At 35.8% G+C, this 23,189-nt stretch overlaps 2 protein-coding genes across 6 annotated transcripts; one reads left to right on the plus strand and one right to left on the minus strand.

Moving 5' to 3' along the window:
• Window positions 1–6,667: 6,667 nt before the first annotated feature.
• On the plus strand, window positions 6,668–17,284 carry cdhr1a (cadherin-related family member 1a). 5 transcript variants are annotated; one of them, XM_060871391.1, is made up of 17 exons: window positions 6,668–6,784; window positions 7,233–7,328; window positions 8,045–8,190; window positions 8,284–8,334; window positions 8,417–8,506; window positions 8,644–8,730; window positions 9,346–9,459; window positions 9,911–10,054; window positions 10,293–10,371; window positions 10,505–10,605; window positions 10,682–10,885; window positions 11,097–11,249; window positions 12,228–12,392; window positions 13,512–13,579; window positions 14,362–14,590; window positions 14,710–14,964; window positions 15,819–17,284. In XM_060871391.1, the coding sequence occupies exons 1-17, from the start codon at window positions 6,727–6,729 to the stop codon at window positions 16,323–16,325; spliced, it is 2,547 nt and encodes an 848-aa protein (XP_060727374.1). In that variant the 5' UTR covers window positions 6,668–6,726; the 3' UTR covers window positions 16,326–17,284. The 5 variants fall into 5 exon arrangements, with proteins under 5 accessions (XP_060727374.1, XP_060727376.1, XP_060727378.1 ...); XM_060871393.1 differs by having other exon boundaries at window positions 14,362–14,425; XM_060871395.1 differs by having other exon boundaries at window positions 15,058–15,938.
• Window positions 17,285–19,730: 2,446 nt separating this feature from the next.
• On the minus strand, window positions 19,731–22,671 carry LOC132846791 (leucine-rich repeat, immunoglobulin-like domain and transmembrane domain-containing protein 1). Its single transcript, XM_060871506.1, has 4 exons — window positions 22,550–22,671; window positions 21,840–22,300; window positions 20,986–21,291; window positions 19,731–20,812 (listed from the first exon to the last, which is right to left on the minus strand). The coding sequence occupies exons 1-4, from the start codon at window positions 22,669–22,671 to the stop codon at window positions 19,785–19,787; spliced, it is 1,917 nt and encodes a 638-aa protein (XP_060727489.1). The 3' UTR covers window positions 19,731–19,784.
• Window positions 22,672–23,189: the final 518 nt, after the last annotated feature.

A 23,189-nucleotide genomic window follows, 5' to 3' on the forward strand; every position in this document is an offset into this window, starting at 1 on the left:
TTCCAATTACTTTATTTTTATGTGAATCAATGCCTATCAAAGACATGGTTTTGTTTCCCCAGATCCTTCATTTTGAACCTCATCATCATTATTATTCAATTTTTTTGAAAGAAGAATCACTTATTCCTTATGGTTGTTCTATGTAAATTATTTAGCAAATTGAACATGCAAAAGACAGTTTTCACCTCCATCTGATGGAAGTCAAGGTCACATTGTGCTGCCATTGGCATCAAGCCATGTACTGAAGTAAGATTTGCTGATGGGGAGACTTTGTAGTCTACTCCTACCATACGATTTAGCAACATATCTAGCCTGGTATGCCTCAATCTCATATGCACTGTCTTTGAAAGCATAGACCTATTTAACCCCCCACTGCATGATTATTCACTCTTAGTGTGGTTCAAATAAATGTGTCACTTTCCCTAAGGGAATCCTTTTCCTGTTTACACACTCAGTAACAGTAGCCAGCATTGGCTACAACCTGGTCATTGCACTCAACTTCAGATACACTTTTCAATAACATGTATTATGGTCATTTCATTCTTTCAGAGCACTACCTTGTCTATCAGACTATCAGTCATAGACTAAGCCATTTTTGGACATGAATGGTACTTTATCAGTGTCTGGATAGTATTTGGTGTTTAGGACTTATCCATTGCAGAACTGGTTTGTCATACCCTACAAAGATCCCTTTTTACATTGTGAGTCTAGATTTTTCTCTTCATGTTAGCATGCAATGCTAACATGCACGCTATGGTTAGGATTTTTCCGGGCCGACGTAGTACATGGTTTATTGTCGAATACTGGGGCACCTGTTGCAAATTACTGCAGCAGTCATTACAGCACATGTCCACAACATCTTGGATAAATTTCTGTGAAAGTGCATACATCTTTCAAGCAGGGTTCTCCAATTTCTCTCAGCAGTTTTATGTGAAGAGGTGAATAGATTGCTTATGCAATGCAATGCCTTTTGCAATTTTTGTTGAGCAGTTACTGAAACAATTTTGCTGTGAATTCTGTACCTTCATCTGGCCTAACACTCTTTATGGTTCTATGAGGGGCTATATTGGCAAAGAGCTTATCTTTTACAGTGTAAATCTTTTTGATTTGATTTTGGAAAGCAGACAAACACTGCACTGTCAATGAATCATCAGTGAATGCTAAAGTATACATGAAGCCATCTTAAGCCACTGGGTCAGTGTGAATTAATTCTGAGCTTGTGTATAATGTTATCTGTTACTATTCTGAACAATTTCCATTGTGTTAAGTAGAGGTTTATTGTAGTCCCTCTACTACATTCTGCAATTTGGAAGCATCATCATAACTGCAGTGACTAAGGATTTTGTGGAGCTACACAGTATAAAACACTGAGCTACACAGACCAACACAGCTAAAGACTGAAAAGTAAGTTGTCCTTGCCACATAAAGTGCATAGTGTACACCTTAGTGCAAACAGTGCAAGACAAGAGACAGACAAATAATACAATACACTACAGGACATAAAATAGTGCCGATCTATGTGCAGACTGTAACTGAATATTGTGCAAACAAGAGGATGTAAACAATAAGAGAATTCTTGTAAACAAATGTAAACATACAGTTGCAGCAGCCGATGGCAGCAATTAAACAGTGGTGTGGGGTTCAGTTCAGTCTAGTTATGGATATTGAGGAGTCTAATGGCTTGAGAAAACAAACTGTTACACAGTCTGGTTATGAGGTCTAGATTGCTTCAGTACCATTGAGTGTGAGGGGTGTGTCATCCACAGTGTTGTTGGCTTTGTGGAGGATGTTTGCTCTAGAGGGGGTTTGGAACAATGTTGTGAGTGATGCAACTGACTGCTCTGTGTGTTGTGTGTGTGTGTGTGTGTGTGTGTGTGTGAGTGTGTGTGCAGGTTTTCACTGTAGTCAAGCAGGAGCCACACCTGAATTCCCATGATTAATCAGGTAATCTTGGTTGCGGTTGACTATGTCTTCTGCATGGTTGGAGTGAAACCCTGCACCAACACCAGCCCTTGGCAAAAAATACTGAGCAAAATTATCTTAAGTAACTCCTTTATCCTGGTCAGTGTCACTGTAATTACAGAGCCTATTCCATCAACACTGTGTAGAAGGTAATAGACACTCAATCACACACCCATTCATAGCTTAAGTTCAAGTCTGCATAGCCTGTTTGGCTTACCTACATATTTTTAGACAGTGGAAGGAAGCCAGTTGGCCGACAGAAAACCTACTGTATGTAAAGTCAGTATTGATACAGGACCCTGGAGCTATAAGGTGGCCATCTTACACACTGCCCCGATATGCCCCAATATCACTGCTTAGCTTTCCCACTGCAATAATAAAGCAATATTAAAACACATCTGTGCAATTGAGCACAAGTTCTAATGGGTCATAACTGGAATTGGTTCACAGCTGCTAACACAGTTTTGATAACACTGTATATGAAGTGTAGTTCTTCAATAACCCATAGGATTTCTACATTTTACAGGCTTCAGGTTCTTTAGCTTATATTTGGAGCAAGATTTAAGCCGTAATCCCAATTAGGTTAAAGAAAACATTTCACAAAATATATGTAAGGATTGCTATATGTAAGGCTTCATATATACAGTGTTACGCCCTTTTCTATTTGTTTTCTGTTTTGGGGAGGTGTTTATGTTTCTGTGCAGGATAAACCCTGATTGGTTCCTGAGGTTCACCTAGTGCCACGCCCTGCTGATCAGCTGACTCCCTGTGGCCTATTAAAGCCTCCACCACCACTTTATGTTTAGCTTTTTGGCTCATTTGCTGTGGTTATTTGTTTGCTGTTAACTAGTTTTGTGAATTGGTCGTTATATTTGTATGTTTAGCATTTCCTGTTATTACTGACTCCTGCCTGTTCTTTTGACTTTATTCTGGATTGCGCTTGTTTGGACTTGGTCTGCTTATCTGTATATAGTTGTACATAGTATTCTTGGGGAGGTAGGGAGACCGATGCCATTTTGTTTGTACCTTTTTCTGACTGTGTTTTTGTTCAGGGAGTTAGGGAAGTGATTTGTATTTTCTTTTTTGTTTAGTAGGGAAGTTAAAGGGTGAAATAATTAGCTGTTTTGTTTGTTATTTTGGCCTTGTCGGCTCCTGAAGACACACCCCCACCTGTACACTGGGTTCTCATTAAACTATTGTTCTTTCAGTTACCCCTGGTTTCTCATTCCCTTTCATGTTTCGCCTTCACCCCTAGACGGGGCGTAACAACAGTCACAAAAATTTGGACACCCCATGAAAGCTTAACATTAATCACATGGGCATTTTATCTTCATTTCATTTGAACAATATTGGAAGATTCAAGTAATATAACTAAACAAATAAAACTAAAGAAAGGTCTTTTTAAATAATCTGTAAAATGTAATTTTAAAATAATCTCTTTCTTGTGAGGAGAAAGTAAGGACACCCCCACATTTATTTGTTCTTCAAATAGATAAAATTACCTGCAGGTGTATCACATCAGGTGTAAATGCTTAGAACATTGTTACAGAGCATTTTGAAGAAAGCTTGTCCTTATTTAAACCTTAGATATTTAGTTTGGTTTTCTCTTAATTGTTGAAGTGAGAGGTATCACCATCCAAAGAGCTCTCTGAGGCTTTCAGAAAGAAGATTGTTGTGTTGATGCTTATGAGTCTGGTAAGGGATATAAAAAGATCTGAAAAGAATTTGTAAACAGCCATTTTACTGTCTGAAAATCATTAGCAAATGGAGAACATTTAAAACAACTGGCAACATGGCCAGGTCAGGACGTCCAAGCAAATTTACTCCAGACCAAAAGATGCTTAAAAAAGTCTCCAAAAACTCTAAAATATTATCACGGGACCTACAGCAAACTCTTATTACAGTTGATGTCAAAGTGCATGAATCAGAAAGAGACTTCACAACTGTAATTATCATTGGAGGTGTAAAAGAAGGAAACCTTTGCTGTTTAAGAAAAACATGAGGGCAAGGCTGAAGTTTGTGAAAGAACACAGAGACAAACGCCAAGACTTCTGGAATAATGTGCTTTGGACAGATCAGTCTAAAATGTAATTATTTGGAGACTATAGCAGAGGGCATTTTTGTCGTAAACCAAATACAGCATTCCAGCATAAGAACCTCATAGCAATGGTGAAATATAGAGGTGGAAGTGTTATGGTTTAGAAATGCTTTGCTGAAGGAGGTCCTGGCCAGATCAACATCATAGAATCTACTATGAACTCTACATTGTATAATAAGTTTTTTCTGTCAAAAGAATTAAGCTGAAGTGGAACTGGACCTTACAACATGAAAAAAACATATGGTGACAAGAGTCTTGGAGTCGTCACACCAGGTGACAAGACTCCAACTAAGGGGAGGGCGTTTCATTACATTTGGATACATCCCTTCATTATCATATAAAACTGAACAAGTAAAATAAGAAATAAATAAAAATGACTTTTTTAGTAGATTTGCTGGTCAATTAAAACAGAGATATAAAATGTTTAATTAAGGAAATGAAAAAAGGTCTAATAATTTACAATAATTTAAACTAATTCCATAATCAGCTTTTTTGCCTTATTAGATTTGGAGGATTCCATAACAAAGATGTCGTAAAAGATATTAGTGTACTGTGGATATCTGTGCACTAGGTGGTGGTGTACACCTAAAACTTGGACAATCAATCCATCCATCGTCTTGTAGAAGAGTAGTCAGACTCTCCACTGGATGCATCCTAAACTCAATTTGATGCTTCCTTTAACTGCTACCTCCTACTTTACATACGGTAAGTAGTGTGTATCCTTGCTCCTCTCTTACTGATATCTGAGTAAATTTTAAGAATTAATACTTCCTTAAAGTAGCCAGATTTTGTTCGATAACCAGCTGACTAGTAAAAGGTTGTTAGGTTAAGGAATCAAGGAGGCACCAACCTGAACTCATATAAAAATAAGACAGTTGAAATGTATCTAAGACACGCTCTAGTAGCTGGCTACACTAGAATTCATGCATATGCCTCAATCAGCTCCTTAATCTTGATGACTCGTTGTAGACTAACTAGTGGAATGATGATATGAGAGACATCCAAAAATATGACATATGATCATTTTCAGTAAGAGACCAAATGTTCCAGTGCACAAAAAGGGTTGTGTGATTGAGACAGCCTTAATAAATGAATGGCTCACATTCACATCGATATGTTTTCATTAATGCTTTGTAAAGAAAATTAGGCAGTTGTTCCACCAGGATCATTATAGACAATTGTTAGAAAGAACCATGACCAATCCAATGTGCATGCATACCAAGTACAGAAAACTTGAAGGAGAAAATCATAATCTAATGTGTCACTCTATGAGCATAAGAAACAAACATTCTACTGCCAAGGAAATTGTACTTTCTCCATTGATGGAGAAGCCTGCAGTCTAATGAGTCAGAATACAAAGCTTCTTCTCCATGAGTAAACTTTACTAGTCCCTCTCAAGTGAGGAAATCATGACTCATGGAGGAAAAAGCGTCTTTTCCAGGTTTTACATTAGCATTTTTAATTTGAATATATTTTTAATTAAAATAGTTTTATTGATTGATGATTGATTGATTTGTTTGTTTGTTTGTTTGTTTGTTTGTTTATGTATTCTATTTTGCACACTTTAGAATAACAAATGAACACAGGCCAGACACAGGTCATCTGAGAGGTGGGGCAAGAAAACCTTTAAAAATGTTTTTTCTCATATATAGGCACTTTGGAGGAGGGCACATTTCCTTACATGTAGGTCACTTCTTCTCATTTCCCTGCATGTAGAGATGCATATAGAGTAATGGACTGTTTTACATGATGACCCCCTGCATCATATATATTTTAGTGGAGGCATCCTAGATGGTCACTGAGATCAGTAAATGATGACTGAAAAGGTCTACATTTGTAGTTGGAAAGAACAACTCCGGGTAATGTTATACCCACAGGACTGCTTTCCTACTGCAAGCATAAATGCTTAAATCCTTTTCCTGCATAATTTTATTTATTTTTTTTTTGGATGTGTATATTTGTCCCAGTAGACTGGCTCTGAGCACTGTGAGATGATGAAGGATTACATTGGGTTAATCTGCTTGCCTGCCATCTGCCTGCTCCATTCAAATTAAACCTGAAAGCAAAGCGACAGCCACAAATATTTACTGAGGTAAATTGACAAGTGTGTCTTTTTGCACAGGTGCTTTTCTGTAGAAAATAAAAATATTATTAAAAAAATGTTAAATGTGAATGCATTGTACAATTGTAATAAAATTGCTTTTAGTTCCTCACATGAACAATTAAAGAAAAAAACGCATGGCTAATTGATCATTGACATAGAAGCCTTACTTATAGAGCTCCCGATTTGTTTTATTATTTGTGTAACAAAAGCACATTTTATACTATTAAAATATAGCCCTATATTTTTATGAGACTTTCCCAGTGCATTTTCCCAGTCCTTGGTTCAATATTTTTTATGAGTGCAGTCAAGCACTTATACGCTCATAAAAAAACACATTCTTGTAGCTGTAAAATAATATAAATTGTGTTAATATCAAAAAACTGTAAGACCCTGTTGGTGTTGATGTAGTCAAGACAGAAAAGGGGGTTAAAAATGGCCCTGGTCTAAGGCTCATCATTGGATTAGCTTTAGCTCTTCTCAGTCTACAACAAACAGCTTCAAAGAGACACTTGCTTAGATCCAAGCACTGCCACTTGTCTTGGAATATTTCAGTTTTTTTAGGATGAATATTGATGAAAGTATACTGTCACGGTTTCTTTTGCTGGTACATTTTTATTTAGGTGAGTATTTAAAATTCAAATATCTTGATCTAAAATAATCTTTAGACAAATAATCTAGTGTTTAAAAAATCTCTTTTTAAATCTTTTTCCATTCCTGCTAATAATACAGTGTGTATTTATGCCTTATATTCACATTATCTACACATCTACGTAAACAGTAGCAAGTGAGTATGTGTGGTTTCTTGAACATTACATTGAGAAACTGTAATGATTTTATCTGCAGACTTAAAAATATAACAGGGAATAACAGTTTTTTATGGTTCTACTGTATAATAACCCAGTAGTTTACAGTACTGGTAAGACCAGGTAAGTGAGTAGCCACAGAAGGGCTAGTGTATAAAACAGTAACTTGCATTAAGAGTCAGTTTCTCATGTAAGGCACCACTTATATGTTTACATGCACAGTATGTAAGACATGAGAAATAACTTTTTATTTTTATTTTCACAGCCCAGAGTGATTATGCACCATATTTCTATGATAATGGGCCCCATAGTAACAATGGTAACCTGGCATTGTTCAGTCTTTCAGAGGACACACCAAAAGGTAAGAGATCTACTCAATAACAGAATTATGTCATACAGTATTTAACAGTATTTAGATTTCTACAGGATAAAATAACATCATAGACTAAACAAACATGTTCATAACCTCACCTAAATTTTGGTCACGTGGCAAATTCACCAGCCAGCTCTCCCTTGTCATACGACAGCTACAAACAAGAAAAGTAAAGTCTAACATGCACTTCCTGAAAGACGTGTAAAACACACATAACACATCTTTTCACACTGCTGTTTATGCTGCATCACAGGGCAGTGTAGGACAGTCAGTGTAAAGTGAAATGTGAGCTCACGTGTATGATTTCACAGTGTCCCATGACTGTCACTGAGTGTCACTGTGATTGACGTGAGAGAGACTAAGCCATCGCTCCCACCCAGGGAGCACAGCTCTTGCTCCCTTGGCTACTGATGACAGATAGCTGTGGCATTGTCAGGGTTTAAACTCACATTGTCCAGCTGATGTTTTTGTTGTGCTATTTGAAGACAGATTGAAGGCAGTGAACTTCTTTTTGGCTAAAAGTAAACAGCATTAACTTGGTTGCTGTAATAGATATATGTGTTTAGGGGTCTGCTTTAGAGTGTGTCATGTAGACAACAGATTACAAATTATACACTAAAGGAATTTAGGTAGTTTAATCCAAGTATTGCATTTATTTTGAGTTTATTTACATGGCAGTACTGATCCTGTTTTTCATACTTTAGGAACACATATATATATTTTGAATGGAACTGATCCAGAGGGATGGACCGTAAGATATGGCCTGGGCTTTGATCCAGGAGCTAAGGAATATTTTAGAGTTGATCCCATATCTGGAATTGTTACATTGATAGAGGAACTTGACAGAGAGGTATGCCCCTAAATCATACTAAATAAGCTCTAATTGCTGAAAAATGTCATGGATATACTTTTTTAAATTCTGATAATCTGATTACCCTTGCAGATACAGGATGAGATTGAAGTCCTTGTCAGTATTTCTGACGAGTTTAACAAAGTAGGTCTATCATATCATAATCAATCATAAAATGTGCTGATGTAAATGTTTTAACTAATATGCTGTTAACTAACTTGTGAAGATAGTAGAAAAAGTAAGGGTTTATGTGACGGATGCAAATGATGAGGCGCCTCAGTTCGGGAACCTGCCCTCCAATGTCGACGTGCCAGAGGTAAGAATGGTGACCTTTTACCGAAACAACAACATGGCTTTTTTTAAACAACTATCTGACAATTGGATACTGTGTGTGTGTTTGTGTGTGTGTGTGTGTGTGTGTGTGTGTGTGTGTGTGTGTGTGTGTGTATACAGAGCACACCTTCTGGGAGAAGTATTTTTAAAGTGCAGGCTGTGGATAAAGATACAGGCTCAGGTGGATCCGTCACCTACTTTCTTCAAGTAACTACTCATCTTTCCAATCCTACAAGCTCTAGATTAGAACATGGCTTATCTCTGGGGATCTGTGAGTCATGAACTAGTTAAAACTATTTTAGATGAAACATTTTTCATTTCTATTTCTTGCCATTTTTTTGAGTAGAATATCAGTGTAAAGATTAAGGACTGGGAAATTAATCTGATTGCAAAAAAAAAACTTAAATGCATTTGACCTTAAACTAAAATGTGCAGCAAAGCACATACTGAGCACTCATGCTGTTAGGCTGTTGGGATTAGATTATAATCACATTTGTGTCAGATACTAAGAGCTTAGCTCTCAGCTCTCTGGGACATGGTAGTGATTCATGACTGTACTGGAGTGACATTTCAACTTTATTAATCTGGACATATGAGATTTCACCCTTAAACTATAATGAATGGCCATCTAGACCTAAAACAGATCTGTCACTGTAATGAACCCAGTGTTAATGTTTTATTCAGTATGAATAATTACGTTTAGGTTAACCCTACAATGCTCTCAGATATACTGTTCAAACTAAAGTACAAATGAATTTAAACTAGTTTCTGAGCTGGACAGGCATTAAAACTTTTATAACTGCCTTTTTTTCTAATATATAGAGCACTGGTCCAAACACTAAGTTTGCTATTGACCACCACAGTGGAGTGCTAAGGATTAAAGAGTCTCTTGACTATGAAACAGTGAGAACACATTTTCTTACTGTGGTGGCAAAGGTGAGTGACACTTTATATTGTTTTTAATAAAAACAAAAATGAATAGACTCTAATCTGTCTCTTTAACTTGTGAAATATACAGTAAAAATAACTGTCTTGATTAAAATTCTGTGATCTTTTTCTAACATATGTAGAATAAAGTTTCAAACGATTTGTTTATTATACGATATACACAAAGAACGTGATAGTCATGGTCACATCCTGCCTAGTGTGTGTAAGACAATAATATTTCATATCTAAGCACATAGGAAAGTTTACATTCAAAAAGTATTTATTTTGTATCTGTAAAAGAAAAATCAAGCATCTGAGTCAGTAGGCATCCATAATTCACAATCCTAATCTGTTTTGATTTTTTTTTCTGTTGGGTTCTTCTAATTAAGTACCAATTCTTTTTGGATTAAATAACAAATTTGCAACATTTAAAATACCTAATCACCCCCATTGCTTCAAGGATGGAGGTGGAAGTTATAATGGAAGGGAGCAGGTATTGTCATCGTCTGCTACCTTGACAATTAATGTTATTGACAGTCAGGACACTCCTCCCAGTTTTGTTGGTGCACCATATTTTGGCTATGTCTATGAAGTCTCTTCACCTGTGAGTGCTCATAATTTTCCAATTGTTATAGTAGTTTTGACCTAATCTGACATAAAAATGTCATGTCTCATAATAATAATAATAATAATAATAATAATAATAATAATAATAATAGCTTCCAACCCACTTATGCTCTTATACAGTTTATTTTTATTAATTATTATTATTATTATTATTATTGTTGTTGTTGTTATTATTATTGTTGTTGTTTGTTTGACTTCTTTCTAATCATTTTTAGGGATCTGAAATATTCACTGTGTATGCCAAAGATGGAGATGTAGAAGCTCCTAATCCAATTGTTTATTCTATTGAAAGTGGTATGTATCAGATTCTGTACGAGCAATATATCAGAATTAGGTTCCGTTATGTTTGGAATAAATTATCTGTATCATTGTTGCAGTTTTTGAGTCTCTCATCCTGGGTATATTTTTGTGTGTTACATTTTTGTAGGAGCTGATGGCATATTTGGTATCAACAAAACAAGTGGCTGCATCACTCTCCTAGTCTATCCAGATAATTTAAGAAAGGAAATATTTAATATCAAGGTCAAGGTTAGTTTTAATATCAGTAGTCTTAAGAATAGGCTCTGTGAATCTGAATCTGAATCTCAATTCTCATTATTGTCAGGCTTCAGAGGTGAATACACAGGGAAGTGTCATAGACTTTGCTCTCACTACTGTAACTATTCGAGTAGTGGACCTGAATAACCACCACCCTACCTTTTACGGTGAGACTGGCCCACAGGACACATTTGAGTTGACCATGTACGAACATCCTCCAGAGGGTGAGATACTGAGAGGCTTGAGGATTACAGTCAATGACTCAGACCAGGTAAGATTTTTGGATTGGGCTTTGAAGAAAAAAAAAAAGGTTAAATCCAGGATCATGTCAAACTGTCAACAATCCAATACAGTAATCTGAGAAATCTGCATATGAGGATTAGAGCCCAAGATTAGAAAAACTCTCTACTGATGTATTCTGCAAATCGTATTTGCAGTTCACTTTAAGTCAATGTTATTAACTTGTTTTTGGTTTTTTTTAGGGTGCAAATGCAAAGTTCAACCTCAGGCTGGTGGGGCCAGGTCACATGTTGCGACTGGTCCCTCAGACTGTCCTTAATGAAGCTCAAGTCACTTTATTAGTAGAAGATTCCACTGCAATAGACTATGAGAAATTCCAGTTTCTGACATTCAAGGTGACCTGACTTATTATATGACAAAAAAAAAAAGTCAGAACAGTAAAAAATATTTTGAATCCACAGCATAGAAATAAAGAGGAATAAATTAGATATGTAATTAATAAATAAAAAAAAAACATTATAGGGTGTGCTGTTATATGAAAATAATTAATGTTATGGTATAATACCATTGGTATTGTAAGGAGGAGTCGTACGGCTGGTGATCCATGTGCAGCGTGAATTTATTAACAGATCGTACACAGACAGGCAGGGTCAAAGCTCGGCAAAACGATATCGAAGGGCAGGCACAGAATCATAAACGAAAAGGCAGGCAGAAGGTCAGGGCAGGCAGCAGACAATCGGAGAGACAGAGTATCAGAACAGAGTCAAAACCGGAAAACAGAATAACAACAAGGAAACGCTCAGAATGACAGCAAACGCTAGTCGAGACTTCGCACTGAGGGAAAGTTCAGGTTCAGTCTATATAGCGTGGGAAATGGGAAACAGCTGGTGGCGTAATTAGGTCGGCGCGGGGCTTTGTGGGAATAGTAGTCCGGATGTGCCTAATATTCCGGCGATGCTTCTCGGTTTTAATTTTATTTAAGAAAAACACCATACTATTTATCATTTTATATTTATATTTATATTTAAAGTGGATCTATGTTACAGTGGTTTTGTCCTATCATTTGCCTATTGTCTGTGTTGTATTGATACAGCTTATCATGTTTCTTTTATGTAATTGATTTGAACTAAATTGAATTAATTGAAGTAATTGAACTAAATCACCGTTTGATTTATAATTCAGTTATAAGTCTGCCATTAATTCCAGTTTAATTCTAAAAAGCTTATTCCATACAATTTAAATACTGTAATGTATGTTTAACAAGATTTTTTAAGAAAGTTTCGATATTTCTGATATGTTTCTATAATACCAATGTCAGTTTCAATGGAAAGTTCAAGTAGAAGGAATTTATGGAGGATTTCTTGACTTTTTAGATTCTTGCAGTGGAAATTGACACCCCTGAGAGATTCAGTGCCACTGCAGATATAGTCATACACTTGCTTGACACTAATGATAACGCTCCAAGGTTCTCCTCTGATTTCTATATTGCACGAATCCCAGAGAACTCACCAGGTGGCTCCAATGTTGTGTCTGTGACTGTAAGTAAAACCAATCTATTTTCTTATTTCTTATTAATTATAGTGTGGTATTGAAATGCGGATCATTCACCCAGGTAGTACAAGATATGACAAGAAATATAGCGAACTGCAAAATATATATATATATATATATATATATATATATATATATAAAAGTATATTAGGGAAGTATATATATATATATATATATATATATATATATATATATATATATATATATGCACAATACACAATATATACAGTGTGTGTGTGTGTGTGTGTGTGTGTGTGTGTGTGTGTGTGTGTGTGTGTGTGTGTGTATAACTCATGAAAAAGTTTAACCAAATCTAACCTAGTTGTGCAACATTGAAAGTGTTTATTTAATTTTGTGTTTAGCTCATGAGCTGATTTACGTCATATAATTTCATCACTTTTTGTCATTGCAATGACATTAACCTCTTGCAAGTTATATGACAAAATGAAGTTATATAACACTACCATGTCTTTCGTTTGGATTTCATCTGCATATTTATATTGTGTAATGATCCCATTATTTTGAATGACAAGAGGGGTTTAAATTCTGGATGAGATTAAAATTCCTTTGGCTAAATGTTATATTTATTCTACAAAATATTTATGTGTCAGTTATAACAACAACTGCAAGTTGTAAATGTGATTAGCCCTCGGTCTGTGTGCATGAGCAATATTCTGATCCCTGATCTACTCTATTCATAGTTCTTAACCTTGACCACAAAACCAATATAAATCAATAACTAAGGTGATATCATTTGATTAGTAGGAGCTCAGTGACATTATAATAATAATTCTAGCTATGACTTGATATGATAATAATATCATCATAGCAATATTTAGTACTTCTTGTTTTATACTTGTGTAATTAGGCATGTGGTAGCCTAGTGGTTAAGGTTTTGGGCTACCAATCAGAAGGTTGTGAGTTCGATCCCAGGTCCACTAAGCTGCCACTGTTAGTCCCCTGAGCATACCCTTACCCTCAATTGCTCAGCTGTATAAAAAAGAGATAAGGGCTCTCGATAAGGGCATCTGCCAAATGCTGTAAATGTCATTAAAATGTCTTTTTTCCCTTGATAATTAATTGATCACCTTATGCTCTGCCTCCAGGCTAAGGATCCAGACTCTGGTTTGTGGGGTGTTGTCAAATACTCCATCCATGGCTCAGGATCAGATCTGTAAGTAGATTTGTTCTGTCGTATGTTTCTCCAGCAATATGTACTTTATGCAGTGGAAACTTACACAAACCTCAAGTTTTATAAACTGTCTTCAGTCAAAAACAAAGGGGCTTTGTTAAATATTGTGTTTTTGGTCATAATACAATGGCTTTTTATGTAACTAATGGTTTCGCAGGAAGATAAATGAAATTCAGACTTTCCAAGGTAACACAGTCCGGCATGGTTAAGATATTTTTCCTTTTAAACATTATAAATTTAAGTAGTGTTTATGATATTTAGGTTATCAATTTGAATTCATTAAGATTAGTTCATTGCTATACATTAAATAGTCTCATAATCTCATAACTGCAATATATCATATACTCTCATATATTATGTTCATTGCAAAATAGAAAAAAATAATAACTGACGTTTACTATGTAAATTATTTATAATAATAGGAAAACTTGTAAAACCCATTAATCTATTAATATCTCAGTGCTGAAGTTTTGAGGGTTAAAAAAGTTCATGTTAAAAGTAAAGTTATATACATGTCGAAATCTGTTGAAACAAACCTTTACACATGATTTCTTTTAATTACATGGTTGTTATGAAAGGCTTATTATGTAGCCCTATGATCAAATTATGTAATGTTATAAATAAGGTACAATCTTCATGTGTAAAAAATATTTTTACAGAATTTGCTTTTATGGTTTTCAGATTGCTTCAAAATCTTTAAAGCTCAGACGGTGTAATTCACTCTCCTGTGTGTGCTCATTTCCTGCCTCTTTATACGTCTGCAGTTTCTTCATCCAGTCAGATTCAGGAATCATCTACACCCAGCCCTGGGCCAGTTTGGATGCTGAGGTAAAATCCAAGTACAATTTCATTGTTAAGGCTGAGGACACCGAGGGAAAATTCAGCCTGGCTGAGGTTTTTGTCACAGTTCTGGACATCAATGATCATCCACCTGAATTCAATGAGAATATTTTAGAGAAAACAATGATTATTGGTGCACATGTGAAAATCGAGGTCAGGGAGGTTTTGTTTGTTTCGTTATTTGTATATTGTAAAATTTAAATAAAGGAATTGTAAAATGTATTTGCAAAATATATATATATATATATATATTTTTTTTTTTTTTTGTTCAGGCAGTAGATGATGATGCAGAGGAGCCAAACAATGTTATTGAGTATTCCATCATGAAAGCAGAACCAGACAATATATTTGACATTAATGCAGAGACAGGGGAAATCAAACTGAAGCCATACATCAAGTCAATGGATATAGTGCACAACATTACAAATCAGAAAGACTGCACCTGGTCTGTAGTGGTCCAGGCCAGAGACAGAGGCTCTCCATCTTTCAGTACAACCACACTTGTGAAAATTGATATCATAGAAGCGGTATGTTGTAGCTCTCTAATTATACCTTGATACCATTTTAATCAGTAAAATTTTGTTGATTAAGTTTGTGATATTATTCTATTGCTTTTGCAGATCAAAAGCAGAATTATTTCCTACTTCTTGAGCCTAAGATCACAACCCTGGACTGTTTTTGCTATATGTTTCAGCACTGTCATCCTCATGATCTTATTGGCAGTTTTCATATCTACGATAATTTACTGGAACTCTGTGAAAAAGTCCCGGGTCCACCCACAGTGCAAGATCAGAAAGATTACAAGGAGGCCTTAAATATGATTCTCTCTTCCAGCACTGCACAAATGCATTTTGTTGTCATCACCAATGTTAAGCTACTTCACTTATTTCTTCCATGAATCTTCCATCTTTTCCTTTCACTTTCAGATGATCCATCACAATAGCAGTCTGTAAAAGAGAACAAGTGCTAAGCACTGTAACAGTAACACTTTTAAAAAATAAATAAAGACATCCATTGGAGTTAAAATTCTTATCTGATAGCTAAGACTATTTGATCTCATTTCTGGGTGCCTTATTTAACCCTTCTGATCTTGTATTAATGTGCAATAGGCTCTGACATACAAATTTCTTTTAATCAAATTCCAAAAATCAAATTGTGGACTCAATTATAATCATATTATGTTCCCAAGTTCTACATTATTATTTATTTACCTTTATTTCCTTTTATTAACAATACCTTCTGTTCATCTACACATAATATGCTGTGATATTGCTAGCATATGTGTGATAATCTCAACAATGTGTGTGTTGGCTGCTGTTGAGTTAGTCTATTTTATGCTTTCAGTCCCATGGACTTGATATTTCTTTGTGCTCTTTTACAGACTCAACTCAATGACCCATTGGCATCTTTTTTAATGAAAAGAAGAGAAAATCCCATGCAAATCCTTGGCATGCTTGCAACTGTCATTATAGCTTTGGTTTTTGTGACAGTCTTGATCTCTACGGCTATTTTTATGCGTAATAAAAAGTCTAACAAGATTTTGCCTTCTCGACGGATCATCAAAAAAAAACATAGGCAATGCAAACAATGGAACTTCTATAATCCCTTTAAACAACAGAATAATAGTGAAAGGTTCATGAAAGAATCTGAGGTCCCAGAGAATGTCAACTGTAACAATAACAGTGTGGGTGTGCATCACTCCCCACCCCTGCCACCTCCACTGCCAGGCTTTCTAAGACGTGCAGATCGGCCTTGGGCAGTGCCAACTGTTTCTGCACCAATGGCAAAGCAAAAATCTTTCAGGAACAAACAGAGCCATGTGAACACAGCACTGGTGTCTGAGCTCAAATTAAGACTTGAGCAGAAGAAATTAATAAACCAATACTAGTGCTTCAAGTGTATGTGTATATTTGAAATATGCACATTTTACACACTTACATCTTCCTTGATGTTCAGTGGGGATGAGAGAGGTGTGTGTAAACTTTGCCAATCATTTGGTCTTGTATCATATGATATGAGCAATATATAGCTTACTTGTCCTGAGGATAAGATCTCAGCCTTCATTTCTGTTATACTGCCAATCACGTCATCTAATTGGTTCTTAATGCTTTTAAAGTTGACAGCAGACTCCAACTATACAAAACTACCATTTATTGTAAAAGTCATACCACAGATGAAATTCTAATGAATTTTAGGATGGCCAATCCTGATCAACAGTTGAATCTTCTGTTTTCTGGTGTTGTTTAAGACTTTGGTATTTTAACCATTTTTTATTAAATTTTTTTTTAATTTTCCTGTTACATTTAGGACAGTTTGATAGACAACAATTCACGCAATGAACTCTTTGTATATATAAGGTGTCTTAGTTTGGTGTTGGGACATCATGAGCGGAACAACCTCCATGGTACTGATTCTGCATAGCCCTGGAACTCTATTGAACTATTCTTCAAACAATTCCTCAGTTATTCTTTTAATGATGTTGGTGGAGAGCCAAAATATGTGCTCAACTTGGGTGAGATCTGGTTATAAAGGCTATAGCACATGTTTTTCATAATTTTCTCATCAAACCAATCATTGAGACCTCATACCCTGTGCGCCAGATGGGTTAGAATACAAATGTTTCATTATGGGATGAAGGTGATCAGTCAAAAGTACTGTGTTGATTTTCAGTAACCCTCTCATCCAACGGGTACAATTTCCTAATTTTCTCCTGCCATAGTTAAAAATGAGGCTTCCAAAAAGCAACCTTTATTCTACAATATGTGCTATAATGAACATACTGTATTTATACAACCATCTGTAATTGTTTGGTGTTTTGGTGTCTTTCTATGTGAAATAAATTCAAAGAATACGAACTTTAATTAACACGAAATGTCTAATATTGAATTGCCTATTTACACTATTTGAACTGAGGACTGTTTTGTCACTAGTTGTTTTATATTATTATATTATTCCTATAGAACACTAAAGAACACACAGAATTATATGAAGACAGGACTCAAACTCATATTTTGTGTATATACTGTACAAAGCTATATAAGTGTATATAAGCCATATAAGTGTATTTGTAGCAAAGGTATAAAAGTGTATCGTTACATTATTTTTAAAGGTTTGTCTTTATATCTACATGCCACAAAATGAAAGGGGTTTACAAATAATGTATAATAAAAAAATATGTAATTTATGTAAAATTGTGTATTAGAAACTATTTACCAGAAAAGGCATTAGCAAGCTCAGAAAACAAAACTTTAATATTTACAATTATAAGTATTTATATTCAATTTTGAAGGATGTGTATGCTTATTGCTGATGCACAAAAAGCCCACATGTTGTGGAATTATACCATTAAGAAGTTACAGGATGATTTTTAAGTCAGGATTAAAACATGGAAAGTGCACCAGGGGGAAAAAACATTCAAAACAATGATATATTTATTTTAAGCTTTAACATATACTTTGGAAACCATTAGTTGAAATCACTTTGGAGTATGAACTCAGAACAACCTGGAACTTATCAGGCTTTTATCCTAAGCCCTGTATAAGACTTTGGATAAAAACGTCATAAGCAGTCTGTGAGACCCGAAGTGTAGCTCAGGGAACTCTATGATTATTGTTAATGGAAGCTGTAGCACATCTACATATTCCATTAGTGACAGCTGGGCAAGGACAAGTGAAATCTTTTGAAAGTCAAATCGTTTGATGGAAAGACCTTCCCTGCATATGGGACAGTGGAGTAGAACACTGGGGATCAAACAATGGACTTAAATGAAATAAGTAGAGAAAATGAAGATGGTAGATAGTTGATTGGTAGTTCCTTTAACATATCCTTTTCTATGATGATTACCACAAAATAAATGGTTTACAATTTTAATATAACATATATATCTCAAAAATAAATACAAAAAATAAATACAAAGAATATAAATATACTGGCATTCTTTTAGTATATCATATTTAATTTTTCATTCTCACAACACAATAAATTATTGATTGCTGAAAATTAGCTTTGTACCAATACAATAAAGATGACATTATGTCTCTAAGTATTCCTTATTGTCTACCTCTTTTGCTATTAGTTGAAACACCTGTGGGGATTTCTCCCCATTCAGGACCTGGTAAGATTTGGCACCTCCAAAAATCAAAGGTGACACTGTGTCCCAATATTATCGTACACTGTGTAAGATAAAGGAACTGATCTCCCATGGTAATTGGCTGTAGAGGTACATCTAGCAAAACACTGTAAGCTGATTGAGCTGAGATGATTTGCTGACAAATGAAGCAATGATCTATGAATGGCATTGATAGTCCTATAACGGTCACAACCACCCTATGCACAGGGTATGTCTAGTACAGTTATCTAAAGCCTGTTAACAATAACCTCTGAACATAACTCTATAGAGCATAAAGCAATATCCAGATTGTATGATAAGATAATCTTATTTCTTGCAAAAAGTATAGTTGGTATTAGTAGACTAGAGTACATTGAAAAAGGAAAGGTTGTGGTAATAGCACAGGTAAGTGGTGTAACATTGTACTGTCTAATCTTCAGCGTACTCAGTCTTCATATGCATTCATATAAAATATTTATTTTTAGGACACAACACAAAAATCAGTTGCACAAGTTCCACATTTGCTAAATAAACAACTACAGAATCATAAGTAACGTTATATGTAATAATCTATTAGTGTTTCAGAATTTACAGTAATAACAATCATCATTTCAATCACTATGAGAGAATAGTGAAATGAAAAATACATGTCCATTAGTCTTTAATTGACTGACAAATTCTGGCCAATCTATGTCAATATGAAGATGAAATCCTAACATAATAAATGTATATTTTAAATACAAAAAAAGTATATTAATGTCACAGATTTGAAGGACCAGTAGTTTGTGTGTGTGTTTGTGTGCCTGCATGTGTGTGTGTGTGTGTGTGTGTGTGTGTGTGTGTGTGTGTGTGTGTGTGTGTGTGTGTGTGTGTGTGTGTGTGAGTGTGTGTGAGTGAGAGAGAGAGAGAGAGAGAGAGAGAGAGAGAGAGAGAGAGAGAGAGAGAGAGAGAGAGAGGTGCATGCTTCAGGGATTCCTCAACCACAACCCCACCACCAGCCATATGGACTAGTCATTTAATTAAAATTGTGTCTATAGTAAAAGAGAACATTAAATAAAAAACATATTAAATCACAGTGAGAGACTCCTTCTCATTGTATTCTTAGTTACTAACTGGAATTGTTGAGTAATGTTCATCACTGCAGTTTATGTATAAACTTTGTGAACTAATATGCTGGTGCTGGTTTTGAGTGTAAATGCCTAGGCTGGTTGATGGTGGAGTTGTGATTGAGGAAAATTGTCAGCATGAGTATTCATTTGGATGTTCTTCGATCTTATTGATGGATTCAGAGTCCAGGCTAGACCTAGCTGATAGCAATCTATTGGACTCCTCTGGATTAAGTTTAGAGAGATAGTCCCCATCCAGGCCTTTGGCTTTTGTGCTGGGGGAGATACTCTCAAATGTTACAAATGAATCCTGAGCATCTTTGGATTTTTTGCTCAGAAGTTTCTGGATTTTCCTTTTAAGTGCACCACAACAGACGACTACAGTCAGAGGCACAGCTATCACACAGGCAACTGAGATTACAACTACATTAATTAGCTTTTGGGTCCCACTAGCACTTGCTGCTGCATCTGTAGAGAAGATTACACACTGCTCTTTCTTAGGAATTAGCCCTTTTACACAAACACAGGCAATGTATTTGGTTTTAGGAACCAAGCCCTCAATGATGATCCTATTGTTGCCAGGACTGACATTAATTCTGCGCATGTCTCTCTCTCCAAATACTGCGTAGAGCACACTAAAGGCAGTTGTTTTGTTGGCTTTTGGAGCTCTCCAGATTAGGCACACAGTATAGTCTGTATCTCCAATCACTTTGACTGAGCGAACAATTCTGTCAAAGTCTTGCTGCAGAGAGGATGTATTGGCTGCTAGGTTGCTCAGATTGGTCTCTAGCAATCGATCATGACTTGTTGGTTGTGCATTTCTTTCTCTCACTGGAATTGTGTCACTCTGCAATCCAGGATAAGAACCACTGTAACCCGTAGGACTTCTTGTTACAGGAACAAAGGAAGGTCTTGTAGAGATATATTTGGTAATACCTTTTTCATTTTCAACAGGGTTTTGTATGTCTTCTTTGACTTTCTTTACAGATCCAGTTCCATTGTCTAACTTTGGAGCCTTGCTTATGATTAAAGCAATTGCAGCCTCTGCACTCCCAGCATAGTTTGATGCTTTGCAAATGTATTTCCCAGAGTCATGGAAGGAGACAGCAGGCACATTAAGAATAGACCACACAATTCCATCTTTAGAGTTCTCTTGTTTGACTGCAAAATAACAATGAAAGATGATATATACCTGAACAATTGGAAGCCATGAATAACCAGCATTATAAATTACACTTAAATACTCCAGTGTGATTCTGGGCCATCAACTACAGTACATTGAATTACTGATGCTGGATAATGTATCTTGAACATTGATTACTGTGTTAACATACCTGTCCCATTCAATATTTTCCCATCCACCCTTCTCCATGTCAGCTTGGGCATGGGGACGCCAATAGCACCACACCGCAGTAACACATTGTTGCCCACTGTGCTCCTAATGCGGGATACAGCTGAATGAACCTTGGGCTCCTGGCATCGCCGCAGGTCAGCATCACTGAAGTGAACTCCTGAGAGACTCTCTGGAGCAGTGCACCTCAGGCTGGTGTCAATGAAGGCCACAGACAGTGATGGAGACTTTTGGAATTGGACCAGGTCATACAACCGACAGTCACAAAGCCAATGATTATCATGGAGTCCTAAGGCAAGAAGAAAATAAATTCCCTTTATAAGAAAGTATAAGAGAAAACTAGGGCTGTACACATAATCATAATACACAAAAACAGTTTACTTCTGCAGGGGAGTAGTCAGACCTTTTACATCATCATAGACAGGTTAGACCTAATGAGATTATTAGGGAGGTAATCTAGGGTGAAGCAAAGTACTAAGAATCAGTTCACATCTGTAGAAAATGACAAAATGTTGATCAGCCTTGTCTACGGATTGAGTATGATTCCCTTTAGAGTATGAAAGCACACATTTATGCAGCATATGTATGTCCTCTAGCAAGATACAGAAAACTCAATGCTAAATTTGGTAGTGTTACAAATTCAATATCCTAGGTAAAGCTAATAACAATCTGAAGAAAGAATATCTTAGCTATAGCCATGGTGTTAAAAAAACCACACAAATTCCATAGCTTTTTCTGAAATTACTACATATTGTCTACAAAATGTATTGATTAACATCACGTAACATAAGGTTTTGTTTTTTTATTAATACAATTATTTAACAATGCTATAATTACCAAGAATCATTTTTGAACTCTCTGCTCCTTGACTGGGTTTGATGGTCATCCAAGTAGAAAGGACTTCAGATGGCATCGTCACCAGGTGATTGCTGGAAAGATCCAGGTATGTTAAAGATCTAATGTACTTTGCTGCCTCTGCAGGGACTGAAGAGAGTTTGTTACTGTGCAAGTCAAGGAGCTTCAGATTGGGCATATACTTTAAACACTCCCAAGGAAAAACAGTAAGAGCGTTTCCATCAAGCCTGAGCTCTTCCAGACTGTTCAATCCACGGAAGCTGTCCACATTCACCGATGATAATACATTGAAGGACAGCCACAAAAACTCCAGACTGGTGAGATCTTTAAATGCTTCACTGGGGATCCTCTTTATAGATGTTTTCTCTATTCTAAGCTTGGACGTGTCAGTGGGGAAGCTGGCAGGCACCAGGGATATCTCAGGGTCATTACAAATCACACTCCTAGATAAATGAGAGGGAATGGTTAATGGTAAATTGTGAACTTGTGAGTGATATACATTTTATGAATCAGAAAAAGCTACAAAGGAAGGGTGTTACAGATCAAGTGTATCAAATGCAATAATTAATCTGCAAATTAAAAGACAGGGCCAAATATTTTGGTTGAGATGATTTTAAGTAATCAAATTATCCAATTATATTTTATATTAACAATGCAAACTGTCTTTTACACAAATATTTTAAAGCACTCACCTGGACCTAGATCCATCACTCAGGTTATGATAGAGACAGCTGCACTGAGAAGGACATGAGGTCTGTGCAGGTGGAAATCCTCCCGATGCAAGCAACAGAGCAAAAAAAACAATGGCCATCATCTTTACTCCGCTATTTCAACACACATGAATAAGTCTTACTGAAGAATCTCCACTTTTGCAATTATTGATATTGCAGCAGCATTCTATAGTCTGTCGGGCTCCATGTACCATCCTGCTCTCGCTAATACTTTCTCAGATTTAAAAGAGAGAGATGAGAGAGAGAGAGTGTTTTATAAGCCAAAAACACTCGTGTATTGGTCATAATGCAGACTGATTCACCCACACATATTTAATCTGTCCCACTGTGGCAGTTAAGCCCATAATTTTTGCTGCAAATCCCAGAGATTTATTTGGCGAACAGCAGTATACACAAATGGCTGTTAATGGATATGTATCCTAAGAATAGTACAGACAGTGCATCTGAAATAGCATTATTATACAGAATAAAGAACTGAATGCTTAATTAGTGCTGTTGCACTTGACACAAAGTTCAACAAATTAAAAATATACTACTTACCACATTTCTTCATTTTTTTTTATATTTATTTATTTATTTATTTTTATTAAAAAAATTAATT

This window comes from Tachysurus vachellii, chromosome 6 (assembly GCF_030014155.1).
Source record: "Tachysurus vachellii isolate PV-2020 chromosome 6, HZAU_Pvac_v1, whole genome shotgun sequence".
NCBI lineage: Eukaryota > Metazoa > Chordata > Actinopteri > Siluriformes > Bagridae > Tachysurus > Tachysurus vachellii.

Coding starts and splice junctions, on each gene's coding strand:
- cdhr1a (XM_060871391.1), top strand. CDS start 6,727: ATGAATATTGATGAAAGTATACTGTCACGGTTTCTTTTGCTGGTACAT. Junction 10,606..10,681: donor TATTTAATATCAAGGTCAAG/GTTAGTTTTAAT, acceptor CATTATTGTCAG/GCTTCAGAGGTGAATACACA. Junction 12,393..13,511: donor CCAATGTTGTGTCTGTGACT/GTAAGTAAAACC, acceptor CTCTGCCTCCAG/GCTAAGGATCCAGACTCTGG.
- LOC132846791 (XM_060871506.1), bottom strand. CDS start 22,671: ATGATGGCCATTGTTTTTTTTGCTCTGTTGCTTGCATCGGGAGGATTT. Junction 21,292..21,839: donor GAGTTCAAAAATGATTCTTG/GTAATTATAGCA, acceptor TTCTTGCCTTAG/GACTCCATGATAATCATTGG. Junction 20,813..20,985: donor GAAAATATTGAATGGGACAG/GTATGTTAACAC, acceptor GTTATTTTGCAG/TCAAACAAGAGAACTCTAAA.